At 35.2% G+C, this 25272-nt stretch overlaps 1 protein-coding gene across 3 annotated transcripts in view; it reads right to left on the bottom strand.

Moving 5' to 3' along the window:
* Positions 1–25272, bottom strand: part of PRR16 (proline rich 16) — a 312506-nt gene that overhangs the window by 152795 nt on the left and 134439 nt on the right. The window contains exon 2 of one of the 3 annotated variants that reach the window (XM_015140636.3): positions 8679–8776. The exons of the other annotated variants lie outside the window; for them this stretch is intronic. Within the exon in view, the coding sequence (XP_014996122.2) occupies positions 8679–8690 (12 nt within the window). The 5' untranslated portion in view covers positions 8691–8776. The remainder of the gene's footprint in view (positions 1–8678; positions 8777–25272) is intronic. 3 annotated transcript variants of the gene reach the window in all.

Here is a 25272-nt window from a genome sequence, read left to right as displayed (position 1 = left end):
ACACTTATTTAGCACAGTGCTCATTTGATGTTAACTATTATAACAACTATGCACCAGATCATAATGGAAATACATCAAGAAAGTGGTAGTGCTAATAAAACAAGATGATTAGAAGATTTCTGACTCTATTTTCCTACTAAGAGATGCAAACCTCACTCTTGATTAACATGGCATACTATCAGGCAGAAACTCACATATTTTTATATAGAGGGTAGCAAATAACTTATCTTCTGGCCACACACAGTGGCTCTTACCTGTAATCTTAGCACTTTGGGAGGTCAAGGCAAGAGGAAAGCTTCAGTCCAGGAATTTGAGACCAGTCTGGACAACATAGTGAGAACCTGTCTCTACCAAAAATTAAAAGATTAGCTGGTGATGGTGGATCACATCTATAGTCCTGGCTACTCAGGAGGCTGAGGAGGGAAGATCACTTTGTTGAGGTTGCAGTCTGCATTGAGTTGTGATTGTGTCACTGAACTCCAGCCTAGGCAAAAGAGCAAGACCCTGTCTCAAAAAAACAAAACAAACTAAAAACGTATTTTCCCATCTGATCACTACCACACAGTAATTGGTGGGGAAGGGACTCTCTAATAACCACTTGCTTCAAGATAGAACATCACTGAGTTCAGGGACAAAGTAGCAGAATTAGATTTCTACCACTGAACACTCATTCTTCCTCCTATCACCTCCTTATGAATATGATACTAGACACAGGGAAAAAGAAAGACAAAAAAAAAAAGTACAAAGTAATTATGTAGTTATATTAGTCTGTTTTCATACTACTGATGAAGAGACATGTGAGACTGGGCAATTTACAAAGGAAAGAGGTTTATTGGACTTAAAGTTCCACGTGGCTGGGGAGGTCTCACAATCATGGCAGAAGGTGAAAGGCACATCTCACATGGCAGCAGACAAGGGAAGAGAGCTTGTGCAGGGAACCTCTCCTTTTTAAAACCATCAGATCTCATGAGACTTATTCACTATCACGAGAACAGTACAGGAAAGACTCACCCCCATGATTCAATCATCTCCCACTGGGTCCCTCCCACCACATGTGGGAATTATGGAGGCTATAAATGAGATTTGGATGGGGACACAGAGCCAAACCATATCAGTAGCTTTTCTACCTTATTGAACAAATATGCTCTGCACATTATGATCAGGAGCAGTTTTTAATACTTTAAGAGTAGTAACTCATTTAAAATGTATAACACCCCTATGAATTAGTATTTATTATCTCCACTTTCAGATAAGATAACTGAGGCACAGAGACGTTGAGTAATTTGATCAGTGTCACACAGCTAATAAGTACAGAGCTGAGTTTCAAACTCAGCAACCTGGCTCCAGTGTTTACATTTGCATTGCTATGCTATGTCATCTCTTTTACTAGAAGTAGAAACATTTTGCTGAAGTAAGATACATTCTTGGAAAAGGCAAGTGGAGGCATGATCAGTTTTTCTCTACATATATGCCACACCAATATTCTTTAATCACTCTAATTGGTTTATTTAAGCCACAGGAAAATGTTTCTTTCAAATAGGAGTGAAACAAGCCAGGTCTAAATTATATCTTACTTTCAGTTTCATCTTAAATCCTCTTATCCATTTTATATGTGTGTAATGCTGAAAAACTAAAGCTTTTCAAGTTCACAGATGTGTTTATTTAATACTGCAGAAAGGATCCCTAACCTGACCATAAGAATGCTCTCTTCCTACTCAGTTATTCTTTCCTTATCTGTGAATTAAGAGTATCAGAGCCTCTGTGGAAAAATACCCCATTGCGAAAAATCTTGCACAATTTATGTCCCGTGGGAAGATAATGATGCATATTAATTTTTTTAACTTTTTAATCACATAAACATTAAATATACAATTGTAAAAAATTAAAAACCTATAGTTGTCATGTATCTATACATTGTTTTTATATACAAATAATATATATTATGTAGAATGATTAAATCAAGCTCATTAACATATTCATCCTTATTCACATTTTAAAGGCTCTGAAAAGTCCTGACTAAATGTATTTAACTCAGTAGTTATCAAATTTTAAAATAATGAAGTCTGCTTTTCCTCAGTGTAATACCCATTTACCTACATTGGAAAACACTGCTGCTCTGGATGTCTAATGAATCCATGACAAACTAATACAATTACTTTTTATTCTAATATAACCTTTGGGGTCTATGACATGGTAAATAAAAGAGCTAATAATATATGATAACATGGGTAAGGGTGAAGATAATAATAAATAGAGTAATACTATATTAGCTAACATTTCCTTATGTAATGCTCAAAGCAACGTCATAAATTAGGTATTTATTAATGAATCCTCATTTTACACAAGAAGAAACTGAGTAATGTGCCCAAGCCACATAACTAGTAAGTAGTGAAGCTGGGTTTCAAAGCCAGGTATTCTAAACCCAAAATCCATGTTCTAATAATTACACTGAAGTGCCTCCCACTTTGTCCCAGGCAATCAGTTTATTTTTACAGGTAGAATCCTGATTAGTAGGAATGAATTAGGACATAGATAATTACATAAAATTACCAAGAAAAATCTAGCAATGACAGATATAATTTATTCATTATAATTTATGTTAACTCTTGATACTGTTGCCATTATAAAACCTTTCCCTTTTTATGAGTTTTTTTTATTTTTTCCTCACTGAGGAGTCTAATGACCATAACTTTTTTTTCTTCTTCTCTTTCTATCCTAAAATAACTGTAGTAACAGTACATTTTCAAGTGGTGGTATATTCTGTAAATAGTTGAAAATAATAAAATGTCTCTGAAGTCAATACATTACTTTATATTACCCTTCAATTTTGTGAAAAAATATCACAAATTAATCCCTAATTCCAAGACATAAAATGTGTTGTGTTTATAAATAGAAAATTACACATTTTTATTAGTCCCTCTCCCTACTGCATTTTTTCAAAGTGCTAACATTTAGTTTCTGCAAATCAAATTCCTTTTTGACACATAGTCTTTTAAAGAACAAAAAAGAAACAATGTAAAAAGTACAGGATTTAAAGAGTGCAAGAAGTAGCTAAAATATGAAGTGCCAACTTGTGGCAGGGTGCAGTGGCTCACTCCTGTAATCCCAGCACTTTGGGAGGCTGAGGCGGGTGGCTCATAAGATCAAGAGATCAAGACCATCCTGGCCAACATGGTGAAACCCCGTCTCTACTAAAAATACAAAAATTAGCTGGGCATGGTGGCACGTGCCTATAGTCCCAGCTACTTGGGAGGCTGAGGCAGGAGAATCGCTTGAACCCGGGAGGCAGAGGTTGCTGTGAGCCGAGATTGTGCCACTGCACTCCAGCCTGGTGACATAGCGAGACTCCACTTCAAAAAATAAATAAATAAATAAATATAAAATAAACAAATAAATAAATAAAATATGGAATGCCAACTTGTAAAAAATAAACACTTGTCATGCTTTGCTCTCAGAAGACAATATCAGAGTAATGAGTAAGACATATCTTCAGCTCTGTGTATCTCTTAAAATATATATACATAGTTAATCTCTCTAAAGCTTCTAAAGATAGAAAACAAGAATTAACTGTAGAATCTCTTTCCTTCACTCCATACACACTTATTGTGTCATTACTTTTCTAGATACTGAGGTCTCAGGAATAAAAAAGGGAGATGAGACTCATACTCTTAAGGGGCTTACATTTGACAGGAGGAGGCAGTCAGCAAAGAAGAAAAGAAATACAAAAACAAGAAATCCTAAAGTGATAAGTGCCATGGAAAAAACTACAGGTAGTACTGTGAGAAATAGAATTGCACCAAGCGACTAAGTGTGTGAGTGGGAGAGATGCACATGAACAGCTAATGCTCAGGTTAAGTGGTCAGCAAAGACATCTCTGAAAAAGGTGACATGAAATGGAACCAAAATAATACAGTGAGTCAATTTGTGCATGCTAAGAGGAAAGGACCAAAAGTGTTGTATTAGTCTGTTTTCATACTGCTCTAAAAGAACTGCTCAAGACTTGGTAATTCATAAAGGAAAGAGGTTTAATTGACTTACACTTCAGCATGACCCGGGAGGCCTTAGGAAATTTATAATCACGGCGAAGGCCAGGGGGAAGCAAGGCACCTCCTTTACACGGTGGCAGGAAGGAGATGTGCTGACGAAGTTAGGAAGAGTCCCTTACAACACCACCAGATCTCGTGAGAACTCACTCGCTATCACGACAACAGCATTGGGGAAACTGCCGCCATAATCCTTTTACCTCCACCTGGTCTCTCCCTTGACACATGTGGATTATGAGGATTATGGGGATTAATTCATGATGAGATTTGGGTTGGGATGCAAAGCCTAATTATATGAAGTGGGAATGAGTTTGAGACCAAAACATGTCTTGTATGGTAAAGTACTGGACAGGGGGATCACAGACTGAGACGAGATTAGCTCTGGCTGAGAAGAGATCACAGGGTTTGATCACAAGGTCAACAGATCGCAGGGGAATGATCACAAAGTAAACAGACTGATCACAAAATAGAGATCTCCAAGACAAGCAGCATGAAGGAGCCCAAGTGGCAATGGCAAGTGGCAAAAGTTTTCAGTGTAGCATAGTATGAATCCCTTTATATTTAAAAAAAAAAAAAAAAAAAAAAAAAAAAAAAAAAAACCATTATTTTAACTGCTCTAAGAAAAGTGAATTGTAAGAAAGCAAGGAGTAGAGTTTGGAAAGGAATTCATGTAAGGGCAGTCTAATTTAAAGATGAGGACAGAAAAGTTGCAAGTAGTAAAGACAGTGAAAAGAAGGATTCAGGATACATTTTGGAGGCATATTTGACAAAACTTTCTAAAGGAAAACAACACCCAGAGTTTTGGCCCAAGCGGCTTGATGAGGGAGTGATTAACTGACATGGAGAAAACTAAAGGAGAAAGAGAAATATGGGCCCCGGTATTGATTCTGAAGTTCCCGCTTTCAATGTGTTTATTTTAAGATGCTTATTAAACATCCAATGGAGACAAAGGGGAGAGGCTAATGATACAAAGTTGGAATTCATTCGTATATAGTTGGTGTAGAAAGCTATGGACTGGATGAGATCAGCAAAAAGAGCTGGGATGGGGAGCCCAGAGAGATAAACAGGTGGAGGGGGAGTAAACTAGGGAGAGACAAGTCTTGCTCTGAGTATTAGGACCCTGTAATGTTTAGTGGCTGAGGAGGCAAGGACTCAGCAAAATACACTAACAAGAGGTGGCCAGAGAGGTAGAAGGGAAAATGTAAATTTATCTGTTCCATACATAGAACCTTGACAGATAACATTTTGACAATAACAAAATGTAGTACTCTTTCGCACTCTCACATACATCATTGCTATCACAGCAAGTTCACTGACCTACATCACAGAACTACTTGTTTTCTGATTAAAGCTGGGTTAAAGACTGCTTCTCAGGAATAATATCTATAGTTGTTTTGATTTGACAACAAAATCAAGCAACCTCACCTCATAAGCACACTTTCCTGCAGGTTATTAATCACTGTACCCACCTATGGAGCATTGCAACATAATCATGAAGCTCGTCTGCCTGTTTCACCATTGCAACTTCTGGCTTTGGTGTCACAATGCTCCGTAATTCTTTGCTGTTATAATATTCAAGGTCACTCTTAGTGATAAATAAATTAAAGATAAATTTCATGTACTATGTTATTATGGAATTCCACAATCTTGCAAAAGTTCTGGTTCTGAATTTTTCATCTTCTTTTCATTTCACAAAAACACCAAACTTTACCATGACTTGCCAATTTATTGTGAATCTTTCTTTAGAAATTCAGATAACAAACAATACTTATTCCAGTTTTTGAGGCACATTAATTTTAGCTCCTCTCTAATATCACTATACATCCTTACTTCATAAAACTCAATTTATTAACTTTCATATTCTCTCTGATCTACCTCCAACTCAAGCAGAAAACAATTATTTTTATGTAAACATCGATATACTCTTGTATTACCTTGTTTTAGTCTTCTACTTGACAGTGAACCTATCACAGGTAGAACTGTGTCTTATTAATCTCTATATTTCTTTTTTGTAGCACAGTGCATACCACAAAGTACATGGTCAATAACTATTGAGTAAAATAATGAATTAAATAATTGATTAGATTAGTTTAGACTGTTAATTTTTGGTTTGACAAAAATGATAAAGATATCAAACAACTGCTTTATTATATTTTAATATAGACTCAGGAGAAATTTTTGCATTCTTGAGATTCATCAGTCCCTCATGCTTTCTTACTTCATCTTTATTTGGGTATGTAATTTTCATTAGTATGCTAGTATAACAACAAACCATTTTGAGTGACAACTGCTAGTCAATTAACCTATGATATGTTTTCAATTCTCAGGAACTAGCTCTGTGATTGAAATCAATAGTAACATTAAATGGTTGGTTCTCTCTTTTGCTCAATGCAACAAATACTTCTTGTATTTTAACGAAATATATAACCCCTATAATAATGATGGAAAGACATTGCACATTCCATACTATTATTTTTACTAGTCAACTTTACAATTACTTCAACAGTCAATTCATCATTTTTATTCAACTGAACTCAGTTCAAACAGTTAAATATTTAGATCTGATTCTTTTTTCAAGAAAAATTAGAACTGAGTTCGAGAGGTGTGTCTGTCTGATAAGTACAGCAGCAGTCTAAAGGGTACAAAATACTTGACTTTAGGAAATGATGTGTGGGGCATCATGTAATATGTACAGAGAATTGCCTCTGAATATATTGCCAATGTGGCATCCCCAAACAACATGAGTTAGCAATCTATGCCCGTGTAATTTCTTTTAGATAAAGAAGAATGCTGCCTGGTTATAGACCATCAAGACTTTATTCCAGTGGGAAAAGCTACGCCTACAGAATTTTTTTTTTCTGACTTTTTGTGTAAAAGTCACATCAAGCAGAATATATGGACACTACATCTTGAATTTTCTGGTCCTTTGGGTCAGCTGAACGTCTTATGAATTCAATTGAATAAGGTCTCAGGAATTCAAGTTGAATAAGTGACTTGACGAACTGCTAATTGGCAAGTTAATATCAGCGTTGTATAGCTTTGAGGTGAATTAACGTAACTTAAAAAAAAGGAAAGGAAACAAAAAAAACCCAATAATTCCAAGTATTTATCCATGGGTCTCTCTTAGCAATAACAGACATAGGGAGACTTTTAAATTTACTTTTTCCTCTTTATCCTGAGATAATCAACAATTTATTTTCTTTTCAGTATACCTTTTTTATCTATTTTATATGATGTGCTATAACTTCTTTTTTACTTACCTCTTAAGTAGATCTGATTGAGAATAAATATAGCTAAATTCCAAATACCATTCCCTCTTGTTTTACAATTAGAACAAACACATTAAAATGAAGACTTGATTCATGAAACAACACCTAACAAACTGTTATAAAACAGTATAATTACTATAAACTCAAAACTAAAAATAGTTTACTTATTACATTCTTAAAATCGCTATACACTAATATAGAAATTTTATTTAATAGGCACTCAACAACAAAATCAATACTACTCATGGGAATTCATTCAAATAGAGTGTTGCCAAATGCATGACAAATGGAGGTAACTGATTAAAGAAAAACAGTAATTGTAAACATGTTAATATATCTCTACTATTTGACATTATCCAGACATCTTTTATATTTGATTTTAAATAAAACAGATTTATTCTTAAAATCCAATAATTGACTAATCATGGCATCTTTCAGGTTTTATCTAGAATTGGAAAAATTTAGTATCCATATTTAACACAAACAGTAACTAGAGTCTTATATAGATTAGGGGGTTGAAATGATTGTCCCAGAAGCACCAGAGCATAACGAGCAATAAACACATGTTCTTTTATATGCAGAAAAATACTGAGATCAAAGAAACCCTTACTGACAGCCTTTGATGATGGGAACATAGAAAATTGCAATAAAAAAATTATTGAGCTTGACTATGCATGTTTTCACTTCATTGGGAATTCACAGTTGTTAAAGGTAATGATCCTTCTTATGGTCACATATGGCACAACCAAGATTATGTTATGAATATACTTCTAACGTCATGAATGAATTCTGTGCACCATAAACCAATCTTTAAAACAGGACTATTGGCTTAATATCTGATTTTAAATTATCATATTTTTAATACAATTTTTATTGTTTTTTAATGATTAAAATTAATTTTCTAAAATCGACATATATGAAGAGAAATTATCAAAGTGTAAACTGATTTTGTTAATAAAAAGTGTGAATATTCTAATATGACCTCATTAATTCTGATACCTTGGAAGTTAAATCTTGCAATTTCGAACAAATCACAAATATTTCTTAAAATATTTTTGGAGCCTTAAAAATAAATCATTGCTGAAATTCATGATATTATTATACTTGTTTCCCTATGTGGAATTTAAACATAAAACACAGACTAAAAATATGATCATTTATATGATGATAAATAGTGCTGTGAGCATTAATCACGTTATTCATGGTCATCATTTGATAACTTTAATATTCAAAGAGACCTAATTGTTAATTGCAACTCTTACATATATTTCGAATTACAAATGATATATTGGTCTTGCATGTTTCTTAGAAATGCTGGTATGTGCTGTCCAAATTTCTGAAAACATCATGTTAAGGTGGGGCTGACCTTCTTGGGCATTTCCTGATGTCCTGTTGTCACTGTATGCCTGCAGCTCTGTTTCCCTGTTTCATCATGTGGGGAGGTGGGAGTAGGTAATGGAGCTTCTGTTAAAAAAATTAGAAAACTTTAAAAATTAGTTTATTTACTTTAGACTTTCCAAAAAACACTGGACTGGACATGGTGTAGGAGGTTATGAATGGATGGGGGGCATTCATCATGAAGGAATAGGATATACTGATGGAAATTACACATGGATGGAAGAGAAGAAGAGTGAACATAAGAACACGTCTATGAAGGAAGTGCATGTGAAAGACCACGTATTGTGAGTAAAAACATAAGAACTATGAGTATCGATCAATCAAGTCTTCAAGAATGTTTACTGAGTACCTATTCTTTCTGAGAACAGTATACCACAGCAAATCATTGGATGCTTTCTGTAGGTTAACACTGACTTATCATTCAATATTGTTTTGCTAATGAGGCATATATGGCTCATTTAAGAAATCTGGACTGAGAATCCAATAGCCTGGTGAGTTATTAATATAGCCGAGTTTGCTCAATTATTGACTCACTCTGTTGTTAGCTACTTGTAGAGCACCATGCTGTGTCAGTACTAGGAATGCAGAAATGAGTGAAAAAGTACTCTTCCTCAAGGAGCTCAAAAGAATCAGTTTGGGGTGGGGGTTGAGAAAGGGCACACTATTCTGTTTCTTGCTGCTTCTTATGTTATTGACTTTCTTTATCAACAATAACTTGAATATTTAGTAAAGAAAAGCAAAATTATACATTTGAATAAGCTCAAGGTATTTAACTTCATCATTCATCCACCCATGAATATATTCAATAAACTCTCACTGAGCACTAAGTCTGTGCTATGGAACCGTCCTGGTTATTGAGAGCATGACAATGAATAAAATGTCCAGAATTCTCACCCACATTTTAATTATATACACATGGATGACAGAAAACACTTCTGTTAAATTATAACTAAATTATAACATTTGACTGCAAAATACTAATTAAAAATAATAATCTAATGAATAGAGTATGCAGGCACTATTTAATTATTATATAGTATTAATGTTATGGTTAAAACATTTAACAACATCAACAATCAAAAACAAGAACTATCATATTTTCTAATCATATTTCACTTTAAATCTACAATGAATAATCCTGACATTATTAACAAAAATTAGATATTCATAAAATTATAATGCTGAAGTAGAAAAACAGAAAATGGCAAACACTATTTTCTCTATATTAATACTTCAGAAGAAAATGACATATCTCTGTATCCACCTCCACCCTCCCCCAAAAAAAACTTTATCAAAAGAAAAAAAAAGAAAAAGAAATCCATAGAAACCAGCTTAAGGGCGTACAGAAGAGAATATAGCTTTTCCTCTTGAACTCTGTTCTTCATTTCAAGACACTAAAGAATTGTGGTAGAAGTGTGGTTTCTATAGTCAGACTCACTAGCTATGTAATCCCAGGCAAGGTACTTGGTGGCTATTTCTCTGTACTTCTGTTTTCTTATCTTTGAAAAGAGGGCTAAAAAATGTACAAGCTTCGCAGGGTTAATGTGAGAGTTAACTAAGTTAATATATGTAAATAATTTCACACTTTTAAAAGCACATAATAAGTGCTTACAAATGTTTGCTATTTTTTTTCTGTTATACAGTCAACAGAACAGGGAAGTAACAATGCCTGTCAGAATTTTTACTGACAGAGGTTCTCAGAGCACTTGAATGAAGAATTCTGAACCAAGAACTTGGGCTTTGTAATTAATCTTCAGTGTCAGATATTCTCCGGGCAATACAGCAGCAGACCAAGCTGGTGCCCATATGTTCCTCCTCACGGCAAAGTGAAAGAGCCAAATTCTGCATGTACTGCCAGAATCCCCCGGCTTCATAATTGCCACTACTATTTCCATTTTGACAGTATAGATTCTGTTCTGCTGGTTGGCTGAGATTGTCTGGCTATGCACAGTGGAAAAACTATTACCAAATCATTCCAGCCATAACTTGTGAACTTATTCAGCAATAGAACATTCCTGCCAACTACAAGCTGAACAATTCCTTCTTTCGTTCCTCTTGTGTACTTTAGACACAGTCTCAGACAAGGCTAATCAAACCAAAGTGGAAAAGGCTTGAAAATTATCTGGTGAAGGTTTGAAGTAAATCATTAAAGTGTTTTCAATTATCCAAAGTATGATTATCTATACTACAAGGAAAATGTCTAAAGTTTAGGCTTGGCATTGGCCATTGGAAAACAACAGAAAATGATTTGAATTTGTTGGATGGGAAGGTACCAACCCTGAATTCATGACAAATGTGCATTTACATTTCTGGCCTGTGCAGAATGAATCAACATCCCAAATCTGTTTTAAAAACTCCACCCTAAACATTTGCTTATTCTTCCAGTAAGAATATACAAAACAGCCCACAGTATGAGAACAGAACTTGAATAGGTTTTTGAGGAGTCATGATAGGTTTTACATTCAACTTGCCACATTACCTTGTTTCCTTTATGCTCAATGACATATATTTGTAAAACATGTCTCACGTGCAGGGTCACAGTTTGATTACAGAAAAAAAAACATGTTTGTGTATTAAGCCATCAGATTTATCTGGAGATCAAATAAACACCCATAAACTACAAGCTGCAAATATTCACCAATTGAATCTGTGTGTGTGCAAAAGTGCTTTACTAAGGAAAGCTCTGTTCAAATGCTAATCGTTATCCAACTGACTACATTAAAAGTTCCTTCAGGGAATCGATAACCTCTTACTCATCTTTACGACGCCATCTTCTGAGAATCAAAGGAAATTTGTTTATTGGCTAAACACAATGAAAGCTAAGCTCTTAGGCTAAGCAGCAGAGGGCTATTGGATTCTCAGTCCAGATATCTTAAATGAGCCATATATGCCTGGATATAAAAAACTGAAATGCAAGGTTCAGTCTCATTTTCAGTGGCCATCACCTAAACAATGTGTTAGTGCCTTAAAGGAAAAGTATTTAAAAAGTATTAGAATATAAGTATGCTGTTGAAATTGCATAGAAGACCCAAGAAAAGCCTACAATATACATGCTTAAAACTGGATTGAATTATATAATAGATCACATATGTAAACCAATCATATGAATTAAATAAAATTCTAACAATTTTTAATATGTTTTAGTTATTTTTTCTCAAATGGAAGCCTACATGTAAGTTATTTGATAATGTTTTTGTGGGGTTTAAGACATGAATCTTAGTAAGAGGCTTAAGTAATTATTGAAAAAATACAAAGCATAACTTTCTATGACAAAATACTACATAGTAAGATTTTTAAAAATGTAAACAGAAAAAAATAAATTATGAAGCTTTAAATTTTATTTCCACTGAAGTTATTAAAAAGCAATGATAAAATATGATATAAAATCTAGTATTTCTTATTTATAAAATACCAATACTGGTTTGAATTATGTATTCTATGAATATTCAGAAAATCAGCAGTTAAATAACAAACACGACTCTTGTTTTAAAATTCATGCTTAATTGCTAAGTTTCCTTCACTTTACTTAGACACTATAGCCATGCTCCATGTGTAAACTCATGGGCAAATATTTGCATTACAAGTTTTTTCAATTTCTGCTGAACTGCCAATTGTATGCTTTCCTCATAATCTTTAAATAGTATACCGCATGCTTATTTGTCTTTGCCCAATAAGTGTTTTGAGTTACAGAAAATAGCACAGAGTGACTTCTTTATTAATCCATCACATTAGCAAAATAAAAATGTGAGTTCACAGGATTAAAATATGATCATCCCATTTGAGTGCCCAGTCTGAAGGGAATACATGTATTAATACTCATATTAAGAACTTTTACAATTTGTGAAAGTAATATTATACACATATTTCACTAAATAATGCAATAAAAAAGAATTACATTTATTAGCATTTTAGAATACAAACTAGTATATCTTCAAAAAGAATCAAATCAAATAATATATATGTGTATTAGTCTGTTTTCACACTGCTGGTAGAGACATAGCCGAGACTGGAAAGAAAAAGAGGTTTAATTGGACTTACAGTTCTACATGGCAGGGGAGGCCTCAGAACTATGGCAGGACCCAAAAGACACTTCTTGCATGGTGGTGGCAAGAGAAAGCAAGGAAGAAGCAAAAGCAGAAGCCCCTGATAAACCCATCAGATATTGTAATACTTATTTACTATCAAGAGAATAGCATGGGAAAGACCAGCCCCCATGATTCAATTACCTTCCCCTGTCCCTCCCACAACATGGGGGAATTCTGGGAGATACAATTCAAGTTGAGATTTGGTGGACAGAACACAGCCAAACCACATCAGTCCACCCCTGCCCCTCCAAATCTCATGTCCTCACATTTCAAAACCAATCATGCCTTCCCAACAGTCCACCAAAGTCTTAACTCATTTCAGCATTAGCCCAAAAGTCCACAGTCCCAAGTCTCATCTGAGACAAGGCAGGTCTCTTCTGCCTATGAGCCTGTAAAATCAAAAGCAAGCTAGAAGCAATGTTTCTTCCTAGAAACAGTGGAGGTACAGGTGTTGGGTAAATACAGCCATTCCAAATGGGAGAGATTGGTCAAAACATAGGGGTTAGAGGGCTGTGCAAGTTTGAAATCCAGTGGGGCAAATTTTAAAGCTTCAAAATGATCTCCTTTGACTCCAGATCTCACATTAAGGTCACGCTGATGCAAGAGGTGGGTTCCCATGGTCTTGGGCAGCTCCACTGCTGTGGTTGTGCAGGGTACAGCCTCCCTCTTGGCTGCTTTCACTGGCTGGTGTTGAGTGTCTGTGGCTTTTCCAGGTGCACAGTACAAGCTGTCGGTGGAGCTACCATTCTGGGGTGTGGAGAATGGTGGCCCTCTTCTCACAGCTCCACTAGGCATTGCCCCAGTAGGGACTCTGTGTGGGGGGCTCCAACCCCACATTTTCCTTCTGCACTGCCCTAGCAGAGGTTCTCCATGAGAGTCCTGCCCCTGCAGCAAACTTACCTGGGCATCCAGGCATTTCCATACATCTTCTGAAATCTAGGCAAAGGTTCCTAAACCCCAATTCTTGACTTCTGTGCACTTGCAGGCTCAACACCACATGGAAGCTGCCAAGGCTTGGAGCATCCACCCTTTGAAGCCACAGTTTGAGCTCTTCATTGGCCCCTTTCAACCAAGGCTGGTGTGGCTTCGACACAGGGCACCAAGTCCCTAGGCTGCACATAGAATGGGGACCTGGGGCCCGGCCTACAAAACCACTTTTTCCACCTGGGCCTCTGGACCTATGATGGGAGGGGCTGCCTTGAAGGTCTCTGCCATAGACTGGAGACATTTTCCCCATGGTCTTGGAGATTAACATTAGGCTCCTTGTTACATATGCAGATTTCTGCAACTGGTTTGAATTTCTGCCCAGAAAATGCGATTTTCTTTTCTTTCACATAGTCAGGTTGCAAAGTGTCCAAACTTTAATGCTCTGCTTCCCTTATAAAACTGAATGCTTTTAACAGCACCCAAGTCACCACTTGAATGCTTTGCTTCTTAGAAATTTCTTCCACCAGATACCCTAAATCATCTCTCTCAAGCTCAAAGTTCCACAAACCTCTAGGGGCAGGGGCAAAATGCTGCCAGTCTTTCTGCTAAAACATAACAAGAGCCACCTTTGTTCCAGTTCTCAGCAAGTTTCTCATCTCCATCTGAGACCACCTCAGCTGGATTTTATTGTCCATATCTTGGGCAAAGTCATTCAACAAGTCTCTAGGAAGTTCCAAACTTTCCCACATTTTCCTGTCTTCTTCTGAGTCCTCCAAACTGTTCCAACCTTTCTGCCTGTTACCTAATTGCAAAATCACTTCCACATTTTCAGGTTATCTTTTCAGTAATGCCCCACTCTACTAGTACCAATTTACTGTGGTAGTCTGTTTTTATGCTACTGATAAAGACATAGCCAACACCGGGAAGAAAAAGAGGTATAATTGGACTTATAGTTCCTCATATCTGGGGACGCCTCAGAATCATGGTGGGAGGTGAAGGGCACTTCTTACATGGCAGTGGCAAAAGAAAATGAGGAAGAAGCAAAAGCAGAAACCCCTGATAAAGCTATCAGATCTCATGAGATTTATTCACTATCATGAGAATAGCATGGGAAAGACTGGCCCCCATGATTCAATTACCTCCCCTGGGTCCCTCCCACAACACAGGGGAATTCTGGGACATGTAATTCAAGTTGAGATTTGGGTGGGCACATAACCAAACCATATCAGTATGTATTGAAACTAATTTTAGCTTTAAGTTTTATTGAAATAGTTAAAATAAATATTTATTATTTCATATACTTTATTAAATTAATATAATTAATTTAAATTTAATATAATTAAATTAATGTAATAAATTATATTAATTTAAATATAATTTAAACTAATTAAATTAAACTGGTTAAATTAATTAATTTAAATATAATTTAAACTAATTAAATTAAACTGGTTAAATTAATTAATTTAAATATAATTTAAATTATTATTGCCTGAAAACTAAAAACCCATGCTGTCACATTAGGCATTCAGGGTCTAAATAAAGAAAGAGTGCAGTTTTGATAGAGAATATTTTCAGGCAGTATTTAATTTTGGACCAGTTACTTCTGTAGAGCAAGTGAATTTATTCAGCTGGCACTAGCAAACAGATAAACAGCAATGGAGGATACCTCCCTCCACCGCAAAGGGAATGAATTGCTTTTGCACCTGCCTTTTCAGGATAATGGTGTAGGTGCTAAATGGGCCCGTGAAGGGTGCCACACATATCTGGGATTAGACTGTGTCAGGACTGCCTGGAAACAAATGCCCTTATTTATGAAAAGCAGGAAGACAAGTCTCAAAACCAAAGAAACTAGCACTTCAGGAGGCACCTGAGAATTTGGAAAGCTAAGTGTGGTGCAAAAAGTAATTCTGGGACCATGGGAACAGAACTGACACTGTGACTGTTTTCCTCGAGGTTTAGACTATTATTGTTCCAGAAACAGTCCAGAGAAATGGGAAAGAAAATGGAGTAACAATTTCCAGCGAGTAAAAATAACATGTTTATTTCTCTTTTCTGTCTTTTCATTGCATGAGTAATGTAGGATATATACAAGTATCACTCACACATATCAAATTCTGAAAATAACATGTTTTAAAAATGTTTAAGTGTTTCAGATTTCACCTAAAGAAAGAAAAAAATAATTCAATAAGATATCCATTATTTTATTTTAATATTACTTAGAAGCTCTTTATTGTGGAAAATCTTAGATAATGGCTCTACATCTTGAGATCATTTCTGTTTCTATAATAATTTGACAATGACCTCAAAACAATTTGAAAAGAAAAGCTAAGTAAAAACTCAATAAAGAATATTCCTTTAAAAAAATTTTTTTTAAAGTAGGTTAGAGGTAACTAGGGCCTCTAGGGAGAGAGAAGTGGGGAGTTCTCATTTATTGATTACAGAGTTTTGTCTGGCATGATGAAAAAGGTTTGGAAATAGATAATCATGATGGTTGCACAGCATTGTAAATGTAATGATGCCACTGAATGGTACATTTAACAATGAATAAAATGTCAAATTTTACTTACACATATCTAACCGCAGTTTTTAAAAATTAGTAATGCAATATACCAAAGCAATTGAATTGTACAGATAAGTGAATTGCAGGGTATGTGGAGTATATCTGAATATAGTTGTTGAAAAAAAAGAATATCTCTTCTTATGAAAGAAAATAAAATGTTTTTAGAAGATGTGATCATTTTAGGATGAATAATCAGCTCTCTTTTGAATATGAAGAGTTTCAAGGATTAATTTTCTTAACAGAATACCAAGACTGTCAGGAGATACCCTCTTTGGGACACCCTTCTGATTCTGAAAGAAGTATAAAGGAAATGAAGACCCCAGTTTATATTCCAGAAATCCACCAGAAATAGGTTAATCCCAGCTTATTTTCGGTAGGTCAAAATGCAAATACAACCTGGATCACGGCAAGAAGGAAAAAAAGCAATGAGAGGTGAAATATCGTCTAGGGGATTAACAAGATCTAATGATTGTTGCAATACACTTTTTAAAAGAAAAATAATTTTATAATTGAAAATAAGTTACAAAAAATTCTAGCCTAATAGGAAAAATCCTATCATGAATAGATTTAAATCATTTATTTGGTATATTAAGTCACAAATAAGAACTCTAGTCTTTTTTTCTAACTACTAGTTGAAAAATTTGGACTGTTAAGTAGTAAACAAGAAGTCATCTTGTGAACATGTCTATATTTTTGTTTTTGTTTTATTTTTGTATTAGTTGGATAGTTTTGTATTATTCACTTCTGCCCCTTACGTTGAAAACTAATGTAATCAAATTAAATTCTGAATACCAGTGCTGGTTTCAACATTCATACATAGGAAGAGCTCAGTGGCATCAATCTGGTCAGAGACCTAGTCTGATAAATCTGTTTTGCATAAGAGCACACTCTTTTTACTTCAAGCCTAGGCTCATTTAAAAAGGCCAAGAGCAAAGAAAAAAATGGATATTATGCAGGGAAGCCAAAATTTTACTCCATTCTTGTGCTACCAGAAACCTCTGGATTTCACTTCTTATAAACTTAGATTCAAAACTAAGCGCTGGGTATATTTTCAGGAAACATAAGGGAAGGGCTTCTACCAAAATATGCTCCCCTTTTCTTATGAACTTAAGATGCAAGAACATGCAGCCAAATTATTTCCATTGCCTGCATGCCTGTGACTCCAGCATGGCAACTCCTAGATTTGATACCTACTGGATGGATAAATTGGAGAAAGTCGTGATTCAAAGATATAAAAATGTACAACTCTACATATGAGGTTTGCTACTATTGATTTATTTCTGTATTTACAAGGGGAGATAAAATAAAGAAGGGTGAGAATGTCTTAGAATGTGTCAGGTATATAAGACTCATCTTGTTTTATCAAAAATGAGTTTACCAGAATTGAAACACTCACACAAACACATGCATGGTTTATCATCTCTAGGAAAACAAAAGCACCACCACCACAAAAAACCCTGATTATAAGATCTTTTTTTAAGTTAGTAAAAATCCTTCTTAGTATGCTTTGGGAAGTGGAGAAGCTCTGGTAGGAAATTGCTATCCTTCTGAAGCAGATGGTAGAAAAGACTTTGAAACCAAGATCAACCATGGAGATGGTTACAAGACTCTAATGAAGCACAGATCAAGTGTCTCTACTGCAGCATCCATATTCCCAGCACAACTCTGGGACCCAACTCCATCTGCACCTATGAATCTCTGTAAGTCTCAAACGAAATCTTCTTTATATGGTAAAATATCTTCAAAGAAACTATTTATCTCCAAAAGAGAAAAACATAAGAATAGTTTGTTTTAGTTTCTTCCATTTACAGCTGATAAGATAAAAATAATTATCATATTTCACATCGTGTCATTGAATGTGAAACAGAGTATATAAAAAGCAAACACTAAGATCTCTTCACTTTTCAGTAAAAGGTGAAAAGAGACAGTCTCTCTTTGAAAAAAAAAAACCTAAGATATATATTGTACATCTGCCTACATGAACAATGTTGTTTTAAATTATGGGTACATTTTATTGTCTCAAATAATTTATTAAAACAAGTAAATTGGGAACCACTATTTACAGGTTTCAACAAGGCAATTAAAAAAAAAAAGAATTCACTAATACTTAAAATTTCTATATGCAAGAATCTAATAGAATAAAATGATCTTCTTTTCTAAATGGATCCAAAAAGCATTGCCCATGTTTTGGAAATTACTTGGATCTTTGCACTGTTAAATACCTAGAGCCAGTAATACATAATGTTAGGTAAGGGAAACAGTATGGCATACCACATTTTTTTGTAAGAAAGTACAGCCTGGAGTACAGTGGTGACCATAGCTCACTGTAGCCTAGAGTTTCCGGGCCCAAGTGATCCTCCCACCTCAGCCTGCTGAGTAGCTGGTACCACAAGCATATTCTACCATTCTTGACTAATTTCTTTTCTCATTTTTTGTAAAGATGAGGTCTCACTACGTTGCCCAGGCTTGACTCTAACTCCTGGTCTCAAGGAATTCTCCCACCTTGGCCTCTCAACATGCTGGGATTATGTGATTAAGTGCAAGAACCACTGCACTCAGATGGTTTATCACATTTTTTCCTAAGAGCATCAACTGATGACGAAAGTGACTTTAGGTGATTAATGAAAAAAATAATTAGTAATTATGTATTTATTTTAATATTAGTTAGGAAAACATAACTAGTTTACCAAACCAGTAACAGAAATTTTCATTTTCAAAGAAATATATTTAAATTAAAAAGTCAATACAAAAACGTATATAAAAATGCAGGTGATAAGTCAATGTGATTAAAAAATACATATTTGAAATATAAATGACCAATGTGTGGGAAATTTCTTTTATATAAGTTAAATAGTCAAAAAACCATATAACTGGATGCCTACTGCTCTGTCTCCTCAGCTCTGGGAGTCCTGAGGAGGCTCTATCACAGCCTCTGTTGCCCTGTTACCTGTAGGTACTGGGAGATGTGTAGAAAGGACGCTGACACATCTTAGAAACCAGAAAATGGCATTACATCAAGACTTAACAACTTTGAAGTTTCTTTGAAATTCTACCCTTGCCAGCACACATGTGCCCATGGCTGTCCCACCATTATGCAGCGTGCACATGCCCCACTGCCGCACCAACACAAATGCACCCACAACTGCCCCACCACTGTGCACTCACCTGCATCCCCCCTGCCTCTGTGGGTGTGCACTAGCCCGCAGGCCCCTGACCACAAGATACTCCTCTGTGGCCCTCCACTGCCTGGCTGGAGTGCTTTTGCTGGCAGCCCCATTGGAGTGTTGTTGCCAATGGACAGAGAATACATGGCCCCCTACTAAGTGCAGCAGATGTTTGACCTCCAGGGACCAGAAAACAAAGCTACATGCCTGGTCCTAGCCTGACAGGGTAAGAGCATGCAGCCCAGGAGTGCTGAGCTGAGCCTTGGCCCTGAAAAGCATACAGAAATGAAGCCAATAAACTGAACCCAACTTATACAACTATCAAACCCTAAAGGGCATCAAAGAATATAAAAGCAAAAAGCCCCATCCAAAAAACTTCAAAGATTAAAGGTAGATCAGTCCACACAGAGGAGAAGGAGCCAGCATAAGGATTCTGACAACTCTAAAATCCAGAGTATCCTCTAACCTCCACATGACCACACTAGCTGTGCAGCAATGATTCTTAACCAGATGGAAATGGCTGAAATGGCAACACAGAATTCACAATCTAAATGTCAGGAAGCTCAACAAGATACAGGACAAAGTTTAAACCCAATCAAAGGAAATCAGTAAAACAATTCAAGTGTTGAAAGACAACATAGACATTTTAAGAAAGAACCAAATTGAACTTGTGGAAATAAAAATTTCACTATAGGAATTTAATAATGCAATTTGAAGCATTAACAGACTAAGCTGAGGAAAGAATCCTATGAATCAACTCAAGTAGACCAAAAAAAAAAAAAAAAAATTAAAATGGACAAACCTCCAAGAAATACAGGATTATCTGAAGAGACCACATCTATAACTCATTGGGATTCCTGAAAGAGATGGAGAAACAGCAAGCAAATTGTAAATCACATTTGAGAATACTGTCCATAAAACCACAAAAATTTCCCTAACCTTGTTAGACAGGCTGACATGCAAATTCAGGAAATTCAGAGAATGCCTGTGAGATACTACACAAGACAACCATCCCCAATGCATATAGTCATCAGATTGTACAAAGTCAATGTTAACAACAACAACAAAAGTCTTAAAAGCAGCGACAGAGAAGGGACAGGTTATATATAAAAGGAACATCATCAGTCTAACAGTGAATTTTTCAGGAGAAACCTTACTAGCTTGAAGAGATTGGGAGCCTGTATTCAGCATCCTTAACAAAAAGCATTCCAACACAGAATTTCACATCCACCCAAACTAAGCTACAAAAGTGAAGGGGAAATAAAAATCAATTTCAGACAACTAAATGCTAAGGTAATTGGTTATAACCAGATCTGCCTTACAAGAGGTCCTGAAGGGAGAGTTAAACACAGAAACTTCTGCCACAAAAACATATTTAAGTACATACCCCACTGACACTATAAAGCAACTATACAATCAAGGCTACATAATAACCAACTTACAATATGATGACACGTTCAAATCCTCATATACCAATATTGAACTTGAATGGAAATGGACTGAAAACTCCACTCAAAAGGCATCGAGTGGCAAGTTGAATAAAGAAGCACGACTAACTGTATGCTGTCTTCAATAGACCCATATCATATGCAGTGATCCTATAGGCTGAAAATAAGATCTATCAAGAAAATGGAAAACAATAAGGACAGGGGTTGCTTTTCCTATTTCAGACAAAAATGAACTACATCATCAATGTTCAAAAATGATAAGGAAGGAAAACAATAAGGACGGGGGTTGTTTTTCCTATTTCAGACAAAAATGAACTACATCATAAATGTTCAAAAATGATAAGGAAGGAAAACAATAAGGACGGGGGTTGCTTTTCCTATTTCAGACAAAAATGAACTACATCATCAATGTTCAAAAATGATAAGGAAGGATATTACATAATAATAAAGGGTTCAATTCAAAAAGAAGACTTACATATCCTAGATATATATGTTCCCAACTCGGGAGTACCTAGACTCAAAACAAATTCTTAGAGACCCACAGAGAATTAGATAACCACAAAATAACAGTGGGAGACTTCAAACTCCACTGATGGTGTTAGACAAATCATGGAAGTAAAAAAATCAAGAAAAAAAAAAATTGGGGACCTAAACTCAACATTTGAACAAATGTACCTAACAGACATCCACAGAATACTACACCCAACAACAGATTATACATTCTTCTCATCTTCACATGGCACATACTCTAAGCTTGACTATATACTCAGTCACAAAGCAATTCTCAACACATTCAAAAAAACCAAAATCATCCCAAGAACACTCTTAGACTACAGCACAATGAAAAAGAAATCAATAACAATAATATCTCTCAAAACAATATAATCACATTAAAATTAAACAACCTGCTCCTGAACTACTTTTGTGAAAAAATGAAATTAATACAGAAATAAAAATTATTTGAAGCTAATTAAAACAAAGATACAACATTCCAGAATCTCTGGTACACAGCTGAAGCAGTGTTACAAGGAAAGTATCTTGTACTAAATCCCTACATCAAGAAGGTGGGAAGTTATCAAGTTAACAACCTAACATCACACCTAGAGTAACTAGAAAAACAAGAACAAACCAACCCCGTATCAAGCAGAAGTAAAGAAATGACCAATATCAGACCTGAACTGAATAAAATTGAGACAATAAAATTCACATAACAGATCAATGAAACCAAATGTCAGTTCTTCAAAAGAATAAATGAGCCTGATAGACTGCTAGCTAAGATGATAAAGAAAGAGAGAAGATTCAAACAAACACAATCAGAAATGGCAAAGGTGACATTAACACTAATCCCTCAGAAACACAAAAAGCCATCAGAGACTAATATGAACATCTCTATGCAGACAAACTAGAAAATCTAGAAGAAATGGATAACTTCCTATAAACATATAACCTTCCAAGATTAAAACAGGAAGAAACTCATATCTTGAACAGACCAATTATGAGTTCCAAACTGCATGTGTAATACAAAACCTGCTAACCAGGAAATACCCTGGACCAAACAAATTCACAGAAAATTCAACCAGACATGCAAGGAAGAGCTGGTACCAACTATACTGAAATTATTCCAAAAAATCAAGAAGAAACTGCTACCCAACTCATTCTATGAAGCCATTATCATTCTGATACTAAAACCTCGCAGAGACACAACAAAAAAGGAAACTGCAGGCCAATATCCCTAATGAACACAGATGCAAACATCCTCGACAAAATACTAGCAAATTCATTGCAACGGCACATCAAAAAGCTAATCCACCATGATTAAGTAGGCTTTATCTCTGTGATGTGAGGATGGTTTGACATATGAAAATCAGTAAATGTAATTCATCACATAGACAGAACTAAAAACATAAAGCACATGATCAACTGAATAGACTCAGATATGGCATTCACAAAATTTGACATCTATTCATGTTAAAAACCCTCAACAAACCAGGCATCAAAGGAACATATCTTTGATAATAATAAGAGTCATCTATGACAAACCCATAGCCAACATCATAATCAATGGCAAAAGCTGAAGCATTTCTCTTGAAAATCAGCACAAGACAAGAATGCTACTCTCATCATTCCTATTCAGCATAATACAGGAAGGACTAGTCAGAGCCAACAGACAAAAGAAATAAATGGCATTCAAATAGGAAAAGAGGAAGTTAAACTATCTCTCTTTGCTAATGATATAATTCTATACCTAGAAAACCCTAAAGACTCTGTCAAAAGGCTACTGGAACTGATAAATAACTTCAGTAAAGATTCCTAATACAAAATCAATGTACAAAAAAATCAGTAGTATTTCTATACACTAATAGCATTCAAGCTGAGAGCCAAATCAAGAAGGCAATCCCATTCACAATATCCATGAAAAGAATAAAATACCAAGGAATATAACTAACCAGGAAAGTGAAAGATCTCTAAAACAAGAATTGTAAAACACCAGTAAAAGAATCAGAGATGATAACAAACAAATGGAAAAACATTCCATGGTCATGAATAGAAAGAATCAATATTGTTAAAAGAAAACATTGTTCAATGTAAATTTACAGATTCAATGGTATTCCTATCAAAATATCAACATCATTTTTCACAGAATTAGTAAAAACTATTAGAAAATTCATATTAAACCAAAAAAGAGCCCAGAGAAACCAAATTAATCCTAAGCAAAAAGTACAAGGCTGGGCCATCACACTACCTGACATTGAACTATATTACAAGGCTACAATAACTAAAACAGCATGGTACAGGTACAAAAACAAACACATAAATCAATGGACCAGGTTACAGAACCCAGAAATAAAGCCACTCATCTATAACCCTCTGAACTTTGACAAAGTTGACAATAATAAGCAATGAGGAATGAACTCCCTATTCAACAAATGGTGCTGGGGTAACTGGCTAGTCGTATGTGGAAGATTGAAACTGGACCCCTTCCTTAAATCATATACAAAAATTGACTTAAAATTGATTAACAATTAAATGTAAGGCCTCACACTATAAAAACTCTAGAGGAAAACCTAGGAAACACCACGATAAACACAGGACTTGGCAAAGATTTCATGATAAAGACTCCAAAAACATTTGCAACAAAAACAAAAATTAATAAGTGGGACTTAATGAAACTAAAGAGCCTCTACACAGCAAATAAACTACCAATAAACAGTCAATGCATAGAATGGAAAAAATATTTTCAAACTATGCATCTGACAAGGATCTAATAATAAACATCTATAAGAACTTCAACAAATTAAGCAAAACAAACACCATTAAGAAAATAGGCAAAAAACATGTATAGACACTTCTCAAAAGAAGACATACACAAGGTCAACAAGCATATAAAAAAAGTTCAATATCACTAATCACCAGAGGAATGCAAATCAAAACCACAAGAAGGTATCATCTCCCACCATTCAGAAAGGCTGTTACTAAAAAGTCAAAAAATAATAGATGTTGGCACAGTTGTGAAGAATAGAGAATGCTTATACACTGTTGGCAGGAAAGTAAAATTAGTTTAGCCACTGTGGAAATCAGTTTGGAGATTTATCAAGGAACATAAAACAGAATTCGTATTTGACCCAGCAATCCCATTATAGGGTATATACTGAAAGGAATATAAATCAGTCTACCAAAAAGACAGTTGTATATTCACTGCAGCTTTATTCACAATAGAAAAGTCATGGAATCAACCTACAGGCTCATTCATGGTGGGTTGGGTAAAGAAAATACGGTGCATATAAACTATACAATATAACACAGCCATAAAAAACAAAATCATGACCTCTGATGCAACATGGATGCAGCTGGAGGCCATTATCCTAAGCAAATTAACACAGAAACAGAAAACCAAATACTTCATGTTCTCACTTGTAAGTGCAAGCTATACATTGGGCTTACATGGACATAAAGATGGAAACAGTAGACACTAAGACTACTTGCAGAGAGAGGGTAAGAATAGGATGTGGGCCGAAAAACTACCTATAGGGCACCATGCTCACTATCCGGGTGATGAAATAATTTGTACATCAAATCCCAGAAACACACAATTTTCACTTATAAAAAACCCTCCACATTTACCCCCTGAACCTACAATAAAAGTTGAAAGAGAAATTATAAAATGAAATCAAATCATTGGGATAAAAAGAACCATATCATTAGACATTAGTCTTAGCCCTGCTACCTCTTACACGCTGCTCTTAGCAGGTCTCATATTCTCTATTCAGTTTGCAAATTTCTGAACTATTAAAATAACCCCAATTATCATTATGAGTTGTTGGAGTAATAAATAAAGGACAAAACTAAAAACACCTTCAGAAAGTTTTTAAAATATGAG

Source organism: Macaca mulatta, chromosome 6, assembly GCF_049350105.2.
Source record: "Macaca mulatta isolate MMU2019108-1 chromosome 6, T2T-MMU8v2.0, whole genome shotgun sequence".
NCBI classification, from domain to species: Eukaryota; Metazoa; Chordata; class Mammalia; order Primates; family Cercopithecidae; genus Macaca; species Macaca mulatta.
This window is presented reverse-complemented; position numbering and strand designations above follow the sequence as displayed.